The sequence below is a fragment of the Haliaeetus albicilla genome, chromosome 22, assembly GCF_947461875.1.
Source record: "Haliaeetus albicilla chromosome 22, bHalAlb1.1, whole genome shotgun sequence".
Classification (NCBI taxonomy): domain Eukaryota; kingdom Metazoa; phylum Chordata; class Aves; order Accipitriformes; family Accipitridae; genus Haliaeetus; species Haliaeetus albicilla.
Genome location: NC_091504.1, coordinates 23,954,112 through 23,966,994, shown reverse-complemented (window position 1 = coordinate 23,966,994; position 12,883 = coordinate 23,954,112). Strand labels below are relative to the sequence as shown.

General features: G+C 47.4%; 1 protein-coding gene across 3 annotated transcripts; it reads left to right on the top strand.

Moving 5' to 3' along the window:
* Positions 1–2,626: 2,626 nt before the first annotated feature.
* SSTR5 (somatostatin receptor 5) lies at positions 2,627–12,346 on the top strand. Of its 3 annotated transcripts, XM_069810460.1 has the most exons (3): positions 3,482–3,571; positions 4,819–5,060; positions 10,344–12,346. In XM_069810460.1, exon 3 carries the CDS (start codon positions 10,408–10,410, stop codon positions 11,518–11,520), a length of 1,113 nt encoding a protein of 370 aa, XP_069666561.1. In that variant the 5' UTR covers positions 3,482–3,571; positions 4,819–5,060; positions 10,344–10,407; the 3' UTR covers positions 11,521–12,346. The 3 variants fall into 3 exon arrangements, with proteins under 3 accessions (XP_069666562.1, XP_069666560.1, XP_069666561.1); XM_069810461.1 differs by lacking the exons at positions 3,482–3,571; positions 4,819–5,060 and adding an exon at positions 2,627–3,164; XM_069810459.1 differs by lacking the exon at positions 4,819–5,060 and having other exon boundaries at positions 3,471–3,571.
* The last annotated feature ends 537 nt before the right edge of the window (positions 12,347–12,883 follow it).

The following is a 12,883-nucleotide window of genomic DNA, read 5'->3' as shown; positions in this document are numbered from 1 at the left end:
CATGGCCATGCCCAGGGCTCTTGAGGTGGAGGGGTGACAGATACCTGTAGCTAGTGTTGTCTGAAGCCTTGAACAGTGAGTGGCAGAAAATGGATCCATTTATTTCTATGGTAACATGAATAACTCAGGACTACATTATACCCCAAATTTCAGAAATTTTGAAAACTCCAAGTGATGAACAATCACTCTCATCCAGCAAGCTCGATGATTTTCTTTCAAGGTAATATATTAGAGCTCTTACCCCATACATTTCCTTTTTCTCAAAACTGGTAATGTTAAAAAAAAAATGTTAAAAATCCATAGAGGAAAACGTACTGTAACCTTCAGGCAGAAGCCAGAATTGAGTCTCAGGAGCCACAGCTTCACTTGCTGTGACTGCCAGTGTTGTAGCTTGCCGGGGTGCGCATCTTCACTTTGGGAGTCTTATGGGGATGAGCAACGGACACGTCTCCCAGCCCCAGCTGGCTGTTTAACCAAGAACATACTTCCCTCTTTGCCAGTGCCTCAGACTCCCATTTTTTTTAAATAAAGATACTCCTTCACCGCTTGGGAAGATTTTGAAGCACCAAGGAGTTGACTTCCAGCCTGGCAAAGTTATGCAGCTTTGCCTGCTTTTCAGTACTGATTTCAGTGGTTTTGACCTTAGTCCTCTCATGGTTGTGAAAAGTCTGGGTCTAATCCTTAGCATACAATCAATTTTTAGAGCAATGGCCTCAGAAATGAACTGGGAGCAAACCATACATCTTCTGCTCCTTCTCAGTTTCTCTGTTCATCTGAGTTTGAGGCTTGGACGCAAGTCTACCACTGAGATGGTTTACACACTAATAATTCCTCCCTTGCCAGCAATTGGTCTCTGTTCCTTGCTGCTGGGTTCAACAGGAGAAGCTGCTGACTTAAGTTCCCCAGGAGTTCTTCCTTCTAAAAATATTGATCACCACTCATCCTTTCTGCTTCAGCTGAATTTTGACAAGGCAGTTTCAAAAGCACAGGAGGGGTTTCCCATACAACCTGTCTTTATGGCTCCCTTGGAGCTGTCACCTCCCCCATGTTACACTTATACACCATTTAAAAATGTATTACTACCATTACATTTGTCAGCAATTTCAGCATCGTTCAATATTGCAGTAGGAAATGCACCATTCAGGGATCATGTTGTGACACTAAATTTCTGTATGTGACAAGGAATGGCAAAATAAATAGACTTGTATCCAAGTTATGGCTATTCAAGGGGTGTTTTTACACAAAGAGTAGAACAAAACAAAATAATGCAGTTGAAGGCTTTTAGCTCAATATTAGATCTCTCCCCTCTCTATAACCCCAACACAAAAATGTTAAAGATATATAGACTATACAGCTATAAAACAAAGGAGACACCCAGTAGAATTAAAAAAAGACCACTGTCACATCACAGTCGTGTGCTTGTCCTCCACACATCTCATCTGCCTCGCACATTGACCCTCATCACAACAAATCTGGGCCATCACCCTTCCCACGCTCCTCTGAAGGGCTGCGTGCCCAGCCTGCGCTGCCGGGTATCTGCGCCCACGCTTGTGTGCCAGGAGTTATTTTTCCTCCCATGTTTATTCTGAGGTTGGTGTAACTGATCTCTGGTCTCTGACCAGGGGCATTAGCCATTAAAAGCGTGATAACGGGTGGCGTTCGCAGATAGCCTTTGTGTTCACTTCGTTCAGCCCTGAAATGGAGCGTTGCTGTTTACTTGAGTCGGTAAAGAATTCGACAAGCCTTGAGAGCTGTTGAAAATCCTGCCTCTATCATAGCACGGATCCTGGTAAAAAATATTTTTGGCAAGGTGTTTATTTGGCAGAAGAGTGGTGTTTTCTTCAGGGAAACTTAGGGACCACTGTGTTTTCTCAGCAACTTTTTTTATATCACAAATGATAATAAAATGCTGATAAAATATATGAGGGAAATTCATTAAATTAGCCCTATTTTGATTCAAGCTGATATTCACAGTGGGGCTGTTGTATCACATTTTGCCTGGCATGTTTTCAAAGAAGGTAATCAAAATCTCCTCTTCTTTTCTGTTTATCAACCCAACTCTATTTTTATCAGATGACTCTCCCCATTGTCATGGCAAGAGCAGACTGAAGTCTTAGTTCAATTTAGCAATACATGACCATAAATACATCAGCAGATTGAATTAAAAAGTGACATGCCAAAAGCAGCTTTCTCCTTCGCTTTTTTGCATTCACACATCTGACTCAATCACAGATCTCTAATTGAAAAGCCTCAGCAGTGGATTAAGATCATATACGTTATTACGAAGCGCGAGGCCCCGTGCATGCTGATGAAACCAGGAGCTCCTGGCAGGGGTTGGGGAGCCCTGCGCTCGGCGAAACCCCCAGCCGCCTCTCTCATCACCCCCGCTGCGTACACGGGGGCAAGTGGCTGAGCAAAGGGGCTTAGGTGACACCGGTACGGATGTTAATATATGTAAGAGCAGATGGAGGGTGCAGGGCAGAGGGGGGGAGAGCTACGTCTGACTTTTATTGCACTTGTTGCATTCAAAGGGCAAAACATTTCAGCCCTTTCCTGCCCAGCAGAACCCCGGGGAAGTCAGCGGGAGTTTAGGAGGGAGTAAATCGAACACCACGTTTAGCCTGACAGCCTGGCTATTAAGCCCTGCGTCTTTCCACTCGCTAGTGATTTTAGGGCCTGATTCGTAACCAGCTGGAGTAAAACATGCCCACATGGGATTCTCCATGGAGAGGCAGGATGCTGAGCGGCGACCCCGTCACTCAGCCTCTCCTTACGCTCAGTGCCCAGGGAGAGGAGTGTAAAATAAATGTGATGAAGGTGACAGTCCCTTCTCGCTGTCCCTGAAGGAGCCTGCCCGCTCGGTCCCCCACTTTCGGAGGAGCAGCACCAGCGAGTCCCCTGCCCTCGGGGAGGGGGGCTCGCTCCAACCGAGCCTGCGGGAGTCTTTAAAAGGACTTCTCGGAGCTGGAAGGGAGCTAGAGCAGGGGAAGAAATGCAGATCTCCTGTGATAGCCCTTTCTCTTCTCGCTGGGCACGGAGGGGGTGCTCCCAGCCCCTTCCCCGCAGCCGCCGCTCCCCTCGCAAGGCGCAGACCCCGCACCCTGCCAGGTGTCCCCCTGGGGGGCGGGGGGGTCCGGGGCAGGACAGCGGGGTGACAGAGCCAGGTAAGAGTGTCCCTGCCCTTGGGGGGGGGCACAGGCATGCCGGGGACGGGAGGGGAAAGCAGAGCATCCCGGCGGGGGGCTCCTTCCTCCGGCACCGACGGTTCCCCGACATCCAGCCCAACTTTTTGCAGAGTGGGTGGCCCCGGATTGCGGCATCCACCCCCCCCCATCCCCATCCCCATCCCCATCCCCATCCCCTCACCGGAGGCAGCCCCGACCGGGAGAACCCCGTCCCTCCTCCCTCCCGGGGGGGGAACAGCCGCCGTCCCCGCCCGCCGCCGGAGGGAAGCGGTGGGGGGACCCGGGGGGGTCCGTGGGCTGAAGCCGGAGCAGCGCTGCAACCCGGGGGGGGGGGAGCGGGGTTGTTCATGCCTTCCTCCGAGGAAGAGGAGTCCCTGGAGCTGGAGGTAAGGGTTGTCGGGGGAGAAGGGAAGAGCCAGAGGGGCTGGGGGAGGCAGGAGGGATGGGGACGGGGCAGGTTGGGGCTTGGTGAAGCGCAGTCCGCTTTTTTTTGGGGGGGGGGGCTCTCTGGGTTGAATAAAGGGACTGGAACGCTCGGTCCCGTTTGCGGGTCCCCCGAAGCAAGTGGCTACCCCGAGTTTGTCCCTTCTTGGGGGGGGGGGTTGCTGCTGGAAAGCGGAGTGACCCCGTCCTGGCCGGGGAGGGGGTGACGGGGAGAGGACCCCCCCGGCGGAGGATGCGGTGTTTAAAGCAGGACAATCCTTAGCGTGGCTTAAAAAGGAGGAGAAAGGCACCGGGAGGAGGGATGCGCAGGCACAGCCCGACACGCCACCAGCCCCCAGCTGCTGGAGTCCCACCGAGACCCGAAAAGGGGGCAGAGCCCCCAGTGCTGCCCAGGCTGGTGGGACGGGGGCACAGAAAGCCGTGGGGGAGGCAGAGCTGAGCGCCCGATGCTCTTTTTTTTTGCTAAAACACGGAAGGGATGTGCTGGGGAGGGGGGGTCGAAATGTGCTGCCAGGTGGTCAGCGAGAAGTGGATGGTCAAGGTCAAAGCGGAGTCCTGGGAGTCACCGTGGGGCTGGACTGGGATTAGCCCCGTGTGTCCGTGGGCCTCGCTGGGTTAAAGCAGCTCCCAGTATCCGCAGAACTGGGCACAGCTTGTTCCCTCTGCCGAGACCTTTGCACGGAAGAGGAGGGAAAGAGCGACCCGGCTCAGGTGTTTTGAACTTGCAGGCTTGTGCTGGGGTAAATGAGAGACTTTTTATAGTTCCGTGGGGGAGGAGACATGCGGGTTACACCAGGCAGCCAGTACTTAGGGTGCTGGGATGAGTCTGTTAGTCCTCGTGCTGGGAATCCCAGCTCCTGGGGGACCCTGTCACCACGGCTCGGTGGCCGGAGTGGATCTGCTCTGCATCTGCTTCTCATTAAAAGCCAGAGACCTCGCACCTTGGGAGGTCCTGTCCCCTCTCCGAGGCTCTTCTCCTGGAGCTGCTCCACTTCTTGCAGCAAGAGAAACTGAGCTCCTTCCAACCTGGGGCTCTCCTGGGAGGGTTCCCTCAGCCAAAGGGATCTGTGGGTGTTTCAGCTCTCCCTCAGCCTAGGAGCAGACACAACCTATAGTTAAATGCTCCTCAGCTGAACTTGTCTTTGAATCTGTCACGCCCCTGATATCGCTTGATGTCAATGGATTGCAGAGGAGAGAGGGGCAGAAGAGAAACATTTTGGTTAAAAGCCCTGGTTGCAGCGATGCGGCGGTGCAGTTGTTGGAGTTTAGCCCCAGCCACACCTGCCCGGGTGTGAGCACGGAGATGTCGGGCTCCACACTTTCCTCTGGCTGAAGTTACTTAAATCAACTGATCTGGGAGCAAAACCGGGAGCAAAACCAGAAGCATGCGGTTTACACGACTGTTTGTGTGACAGGACCGGCTCAGCCAAAGTGAGTAAACTCTGAGCATAACAGAGCCTGAAGTGTGTTTGGGGGAAAAAATTATTTAGCAAATATTTGGCAAAAGCAAAAGTGTTTTATGGGCTGTTTGTTTGCAAACTAAAAATAGGACCAAGTTATCAGGTCGTGTATCTGCAGAGTGCTCTAGGAAACACTGGGCTGGTCTGAGCAGGGTGGTAACGAAGTGTTGCCAGCATGAAAATATAGTTCTTAAAGATTTTGATAGTGCTAAAAGTGGCAAGACATTATTTAACTTTGACTTCAGTTGATCAGTGTTTAATACCAATACAGCTAGTCAAAACAGAAAACCAATTTACTGCAAGAAAGTTGTTTCGTTAGGTCTTCTGTAGAGAAAAATCAATTGCTCCAGTTTTTTGGGGTGAGAAACACATCCTGAGAAATATCAAATGTCAGATTTTAACAAGGAGAAAGTTCCCATCTGAACTGAAACCTTTTGCTTTTTTGCCCCAGCTGGTGGAACAGGGCAGGGAGTGTGGAAAACCAAGAATTTTGTATGAGAAATGATGAGATTTCTATGCTCCCAGGGAGCTACTGGTTTAGTATAAGAACATTATTATAACTGTAAGAAGTTGAAGTGGGTCTTGGCATGATGCTGCATTTCCCTCCCCCTCATGCAGAGCCTTGCCTGGGTGTTTGTGTTATTTCAGAGCTGCTCTGCCAGGTACCACCAACTCCCACACCACCAGCTCCCTCCTTTCCCCTTCCACCAGCAGCTCGCTCTCCCTCCTGCAGCAGCAACCCTTGGCTCTGCCCGCTCCATCCATACAAATACAAAGCATGAGGCCCCATGGGTGGTATCTGGAGAAGCATGTGATGAACACTCATCCCCAAAAGGGCAAATTTACTGGAGGACCAGGAGAATTTTTCTTCCCTTTGTTACAGCAAATTGCTCCACTGACATGTTGCAGCTAACTCCATGGGACAGGGGAAAAAACCCACAAAGTTCTGCTGCTGTTAGGTACTTCTTAGATACTTACCCAGGTGCTTCCCATTGCTACCAAGGCCATCTGTTTTAAAAGCGTATCTGCCTGGATTACCATTTTGTCTGTTCCTGCTAGTTATTCTGCACCTGGACGCAGTAATCTGCCATTCTGTTGTCATAATTCTCTTCACAGCTATTATGTTTGATGCTGCATATGAGAGAGTTATGATTCCAGTGGTAAATAGGCAGCAAGATCAAATCTTGACTCATAAAATTAGGTTTCTTTATGGAATTCCTTCTTGATCCCAGTTATACCCAGCTATACGCTGATGCAATGCACTTCATAGAGTTATTTTTGCTTTGTTATTGTAACCAAAGCCAGGAAGAATTTCAGCCTTGATCTGCCTGGACAGTTTTGAGGTTTGGTTTTCCTTGTGTTGTGATGATGCTTCAGTCACTGAATGGGCTGCTCTGTGCTGTTAGGTGGATACCTGCTCTTGTGCCTAGCAAAAGCATGTTTGTTTAGGGTACCTGCTAGAGAAGTTTTCACAAAGACTAAATACTTTCTTCTGAGCAGAATGGTCTGTACCATAACATGTCTGCTATTTCTTCTCTCAGTTTTCTTGGGCAGGGACACAGGCAGTCAGGTATGTTCAGCTGCAGTGGATGCCTATTTTTTTTTCAGGGTACTGCTCTGTAAAAGGAAACTTGGAATTATACTAGTGATTACTCTGGATCTCTGTTCTCAGCTCCTTATTTGTCCTTTCTGGTTTGTGTGGTTTAAGCAGAAAGCACATAATTCATGGAGTATACCAGTATGATGTCTTGGAGATCAAATACTGAAGGGGAAAAACTCTGGACGAGAGAAAGTCCCCTAGAGGTGTGGTTTCTTATTAATCCATTAATTAAGAATACCAGAACAAGTGTATAGGATATCAGTTGACATGCCTTAATTGTATTTAGTCACCCTTTGTTAAGGTTCAGGGTCATTAACTGCTGTAGTGGCAAAATTGTGCTGTTGAGGGGCAAGCTGTCAGCTAGACAGAGGGAAAAATCATCTATGCTCATCAAAGACAGGCAGCAAAACATGCTTTTGCAGCTGTTTGGGGGTTTTTGTTGTTGCCATGCCATAATGAATCCCCAAATACCAGTGGCTACATGGCAAAGGCAGTAAGGTTTCAATGGCTTAGTGGATAAAGCACTGAATGGGGACTCTGGAGATCTGGGCTCAGTTTTCAGATCTGGATGACTCTAAGCACATCACATCCCCAGCCAGTGCATAGCGAATGTTCAGATGATGGCAGCTTCTTGCTGGTGCTGCCAACCTGCAGGCTGTCACCAAATTAAGAGACTAACGACTTTTCATGAGAGCCTTAGCAAATGCATTTCCTTCTGAATCCACCTGCTGTTGAAGGGAAAGGTGCAAAATACATCAAATGGAACAAAACCCCTGAGAGTAAAGATTAACGTTCACACAAAATCAAGAGAAAAGCCCCAAAATACTAAAGCAGCAGACTGAGAAGCTGCTGAGGTATCACTGACTCCTGCACAGCAGTAGGAGACCGTTACAGGAGAAGAAGAAAGATGTCCATCCTCATTTTTATAGCACTAGGATGAGAGCTACACATGACTGCATTTCCTGACCTTCCCCTACTGAGCGGCAGCACTGGTTCTTTCCACTGTCCGCCTACTTCTGCAGTCCCAGAACAAAAATTTTGCTTTTTGGCCCAGACTGGATGTTGCTGAGCTAGTCTGGACTGCTCTTGGGCAGAAGTGCCTTCCCAATCTCAGCACTATATTTGGTCCCAAAGATGCGGTTCCATCAATATGAGTTTATAAACACCGACTGCCCTATCCCACGACCCATTTCCTTTATATTCTTCCCTTCAAAGATGCTGGCTAACCAGCTGGGTTGCACGGTATCTGGGTTGCAAGAAAATGCAGTCTTCCAACGATCAAACCCCTCACAGCCCAAGAGGAGCGTCTTGCTGCTTTGGCTTCTCCCAGATTTCTCCCACAAATAATCTGAGTTTTAATACAAGTTGCTAATTTAAAATTAGTGTCAGAACAGAATTTAAAAGTCCATTCTGTGGCCAGAACTGGAGTTTGCTTTTTCTTATGTAAGGAGGAAGTTTAGTCCTATTTAATTCACGAGGAGCATGGTCTTAGCTGACCTCTCCCTCCAGTGTGCTGCCAGGGACTGCCGTGACCCTTGCAGGGGGCCCATGGCTGCAATACCTAAACCCCAAACACCACAGTTGCATATTCAGAACCTGCATATCCTCCCTGCTCCTTTCTTATCTCCAGCTACAAGCCAGCATTTGTTTGAGCTTTGGCAGTTCTCTCAGCTTTACCACCCCAGCCACCCTGGATTTCTCAATTCTCTGGTACATCTCCTCCCAGCCGCAGAGTTACATGTGAGACACCTACTTCCCATCTGCACATTTCCAAATCCGAACAGCATATTTATGATTACTACTGGTAGCTGGAGGGACTTCTACTCTCACCCACTGCAGTTTTTCTCGCCCAAAGAGAAAGCACAGTAACCAGTCTGTGGAGGTGTTTGCATTCCTCTTGGAGACGAGAAGTCTCTTGCATGCTTACACGATACTGAATTTTACTTTTGCTTGAAAGGCATGGGTGAAATGTGGGCAATCCAGGCTCATGCCCCCAGATTATTATGGAAACCCAACCATCAGGTGATGGGAACAAATGTTGCTGGGCACATCCTCCTTGAGCACCTTCACCACTGTCTGCTGGCCAGACTTGGGAGAGATCTTGGGCCGGATTGGGGTTTTGAATCTCCACTCTTTTATAGCAGATACTTTAACTTTTTTATAGTGGAAAGCTTTATAAACACCCGCTTAGACCGTGTTCAGACAAAGAAAGAAAAAATATTCATGTGAATCAAGCATGCTGCAGAAACAGTGGATTGGAAATTTTCAACCCTTTTCAGATTGTCTAATAAAACATATTCTATCACCAAATCTATTCAGCTGCCTGTGTCCTGAAGCTGTCCACTGCAGTTTGGATTTCTTGCAGAAGAAAGGTGTTTCTTAAACAAAAAGCACACTTCAGGGTGAGAGGAGAGGTATTCAGAAGCACTAACAGAAGAATAGTCTTGAGAGACGGAAAAGAAACAGCTTGTTCCTTTCCGCTGCTGTCTTCACATCTGCATGCACATGACCTGAGTCGATGGAAAAGTGTTCTCAGACATGGTCCTTTCCATCTTGGAGTTCATTGATTATTTTTCTAGGGTTTTGTCGGTTGTTATGGATGGTTGTGTTTCCCCACCTACACAGCTGCCGATGCTCCCTGGGGGTTCTCAACTGGTTCTGCCAGGCAGTAAGTGGCATTTGAATACATCAAACTGAGACTGTTTCTATGCAAACAGGGAGACCTGTGAAACAACCCAATATGAAGAGCCGGGAACTATCTTTTCTTCTGGATTCTGAAAGCATCCAGAGCTTGTACGGGAGTGAGGTGGGGCTGAGTCAGTCCCTGAGCCTCTCCAGGCACCCTCTGCTAAGCGACCACAGAATTGCCCCAAATTGGACTTTAAAGCTTTCGGCACTAATGCCAGGGCTCTGCTTTCAGTCTGATTTGTACACGCTGTTCTGTCAGAGTCTTTCAAAATGATCTTTTAACATTTTCCATATCAGTTTTTAGGCAAAAAGCTAGGAGGAAAGGTGGGTTCTGGATTTGTGTATTTTTGTGCAGGTTGGGAAGTAGAGGGTATTATCGCCCCTGTTCCTTGATTTCACAAAAGAGGAAAATGTGTGTGTATGATGACAGGTTACGGAGAGTGAGATGGTCAAACAGTAAAGTTTGCTTGCCAAGTGGCACAGGAGGCATGCAAGAATTAACATTTCTCATCAGCAGAGGAAGGACTGGCCTTGTTACCAGCAGGATTTGGACCTGAACAGTCCACATGCCGGGACATTCAGACTCCTTTGCTGCAAGAAAGCTTCTGCTCTGACTATGAAGTGTGATGGCCATCACCCTCTCTCCTCTCGCTTGCGTGTCCCGGTGGGATGCATGCCGTGTTACCACCGTGCAGCCTCCCATCTTCACGGTTACATCCAGCCCTGACCCCACTGCATGGAGCTCGTGAAAATTAAACAGAGACCACCAGGTACTGGGGTGAGCACTTGGGCTCTCTTGTGCAATTCCTTTGGTCAGGCCTTGATCTTCTCACATGTGGTAACTGCATAATTCAAACACAAATTCTGACGATAGGTGGAAAATTAAATGATGTGCAAAAATTAGTCTACTTTGAATTCACTCTTTCTTTCTCTCTTTTTTTTCCTTTTTTTCTTTTTTCTTTCTAGGAACAAGATGCCCATGAAGTTTAATTTCTCTTAGCCTTAAAAGAAAACCGGAGGAGTAAAAGTTATGGATCCTTTATACTTTTCCAACACATTTAGCACAGAAGCTAGTTCCAGCGATGTGAATTCCTCACTGCTGACAAATGCGACAGAGAATGGGACGCTCTCAGAGCAGCCCTCATTCAAATACATCCACAAAGTCCTGATTCCCATCTGTTACCTCCTTGTATGTGCGGTCGGACTCAGTGGTAACACATTGGTCATTTATGTGGTTTTGCGCTATGCCAAGATGAAAACCGTCACCAACATATACATCTTGAATTTAGCTGTTGCCGATGTACTCTTCATGCTGGGCCTGCCCTTCCTGGCCACCCAGAACGCCATCTCCTATTGGCCTTTTGGCTCCTTTTTGTGCAGGCTGGTTATGACTGTAGACGGTATTAACCAATTCACTAGTATTTTTTGTTTGACTGTGATGAGCATGGACCGCTACCTGGCAGTAGTTCATCCCATTAAATCAACCAAGTGGAGACGTCCCAGGGTGGCCAAGCTCATCAGCGTGACTGTCTGGACATTCTCGTTCTTGGTGGTGCTTCCAGTCATCATCTTTTCAGATGTGCAGGAAGACTTTCAAACCTGCAACATGAACTGGCCAGAGCCCGTCAACATCTGGTCAGCAGCGTTCATCATTTACACATCAGTCCTTGGTTTTTTTGGTCCTTTGTTGGTGATCTGCCTCTGCTACTTGCTGATCGTGATTAAAGTCAAATCTTCAGGGATCCGAGTTGGGTCTACAAGGCGCAGGAGATCAGAGAGGAAGGTGACCAGGATGGTGGTGATCATTGTGGTGGTCTTCGTGTTTTGCTGGCTCCCGTTTTACATGATGAACATTGTCAATTTGATATTCATACTGCCAGAAGACCCTGTGTTGGTAGGGGTGTACTTCTTTGTGGTGGTCCTGTCCTATGCAAACAGCTGTGCCAACCCCATTCTTTATGGATTTCTTTCTGACAACTTCAAGCAGAGTTTTCAGAAAGTCCTTTGCCTCCGAAAGGGCAATGGTGTAGAGGATGGTGACCCCATTGAACACAGGCAAGACAACAGCAGCCGCTTGCAGGAATCGATGCTAACCCAGAGAAATATTGAATTCAATGGACATATGCAAACTAGCAAGGTCTAAGGGCATGGTTTGGTACTGCAAAGCACTTGTAGACCTGGAGAACTTGAGGACTTAAAGGAGAGAGGGGTTCATAGCAAAGCTAAAATCTGGAGACCCACAAGCTCAAATAAATGTACATAGACTTCTCTTCACTCCCCTCCCTTTCCCAGCTAAAAGTGTTATGGGCTATACTGGGCTGTGTAAGCTCTTACGGTGTTTTAGCTGAGTCAGACGTGTGTTACCACTTTCTGTACTCTAGAGAACTGATTTACTGGTACACACTGCCAGCTTTGTACTGCTCTAGTGATGCAAAACAACACTAAACCTGTTTTAACTACCTTGTTAAGCTGAGTTTATGGCTGCTTTGCACTGTTGGGATCAGCTCAAAGTAGAAAACAGCTCAGATAATATCTTTGGAAGTCTTCAAGGGGATCTCTTAGAAGAAAAATGCTATTTCTTAAGAGGAAGTTTCATACAAAAGAGGCCACAGCACTGATCTTAAAATTGTGTATGAGCCATGGTTCTAGAGTGCTGTGTAGTCCATCTACATTGTTTTACTGTCATTAACCCATGGAAGAGATTCATAGTATTCAGGAATCTTTCAAACACAATAAGAAAGAATAAAAATAAGGCTAGGAAAACATTGTTGAAAGGATTCAATGTATTCGTAATACTTTCACATTCTAAACCAAACTGCATATAAAATGTAATGTAACCACTTTATTATTATGTAAGTGATGATGATTGTGAAGTCCTGGAAAGCTGTTGTGTATATGTATTGGTTCTGAATGTAAGTATGGACGTGAATATAAACTGTATTTTCAGAAATTAAAACAAGTTCAATCCCCTTCTGACTATCTATTTCATGGCTTCGCCAAGCACTGTCAGGCACTGTGCAAAAAAGATATAGCTGAGTCTTTGATGCTTAAATCATCGTAGGCACAATATAGTTGAGTATGGTAGGGCCAAGTACAGGCACCTATGGGGCTCTGTCCTGCTCGGACACCAAAAGGAAAGTCACTGTGCCTCATGGTGCTTGGGAGCTCAGTAGGTACATAGAGACCAAATGACCAATGTGAGACCATAGAGCAGGATGAGGGGAGTAAGGAACAGCACCCAGACCCGATTCCTGCCTCCTATCTGGTCCAAGCTACTTGCGCTGTAAAGCGAGGACTCTTCATACACGAAAAGGAAGAAAGCAAATTAGGTATTTGTTTTAATCCAGGCAGAAACGATTTGTTCTCTTTAGAAATTGCTTTCCACCACCACTGTTACCCACACAGGTCAAACAGTCCTTCTCTAAGGAAATTTATTTGTATATAATAGCAAGCAGGGCAGGGGATACAAAAGGAGCGGGCATCTCAGCTGTCCTTCCAACCTTTGG

Bases quoted from the DNA above. Each gene is read 5' to 3' on its own strand.
- SSTR5 (XM_069810461.1), top strand. From the start codon at position 10,408: ATGGATCCTTTATACTTTTCCAACACATTTAGCACAGAAGCTAGTTCC.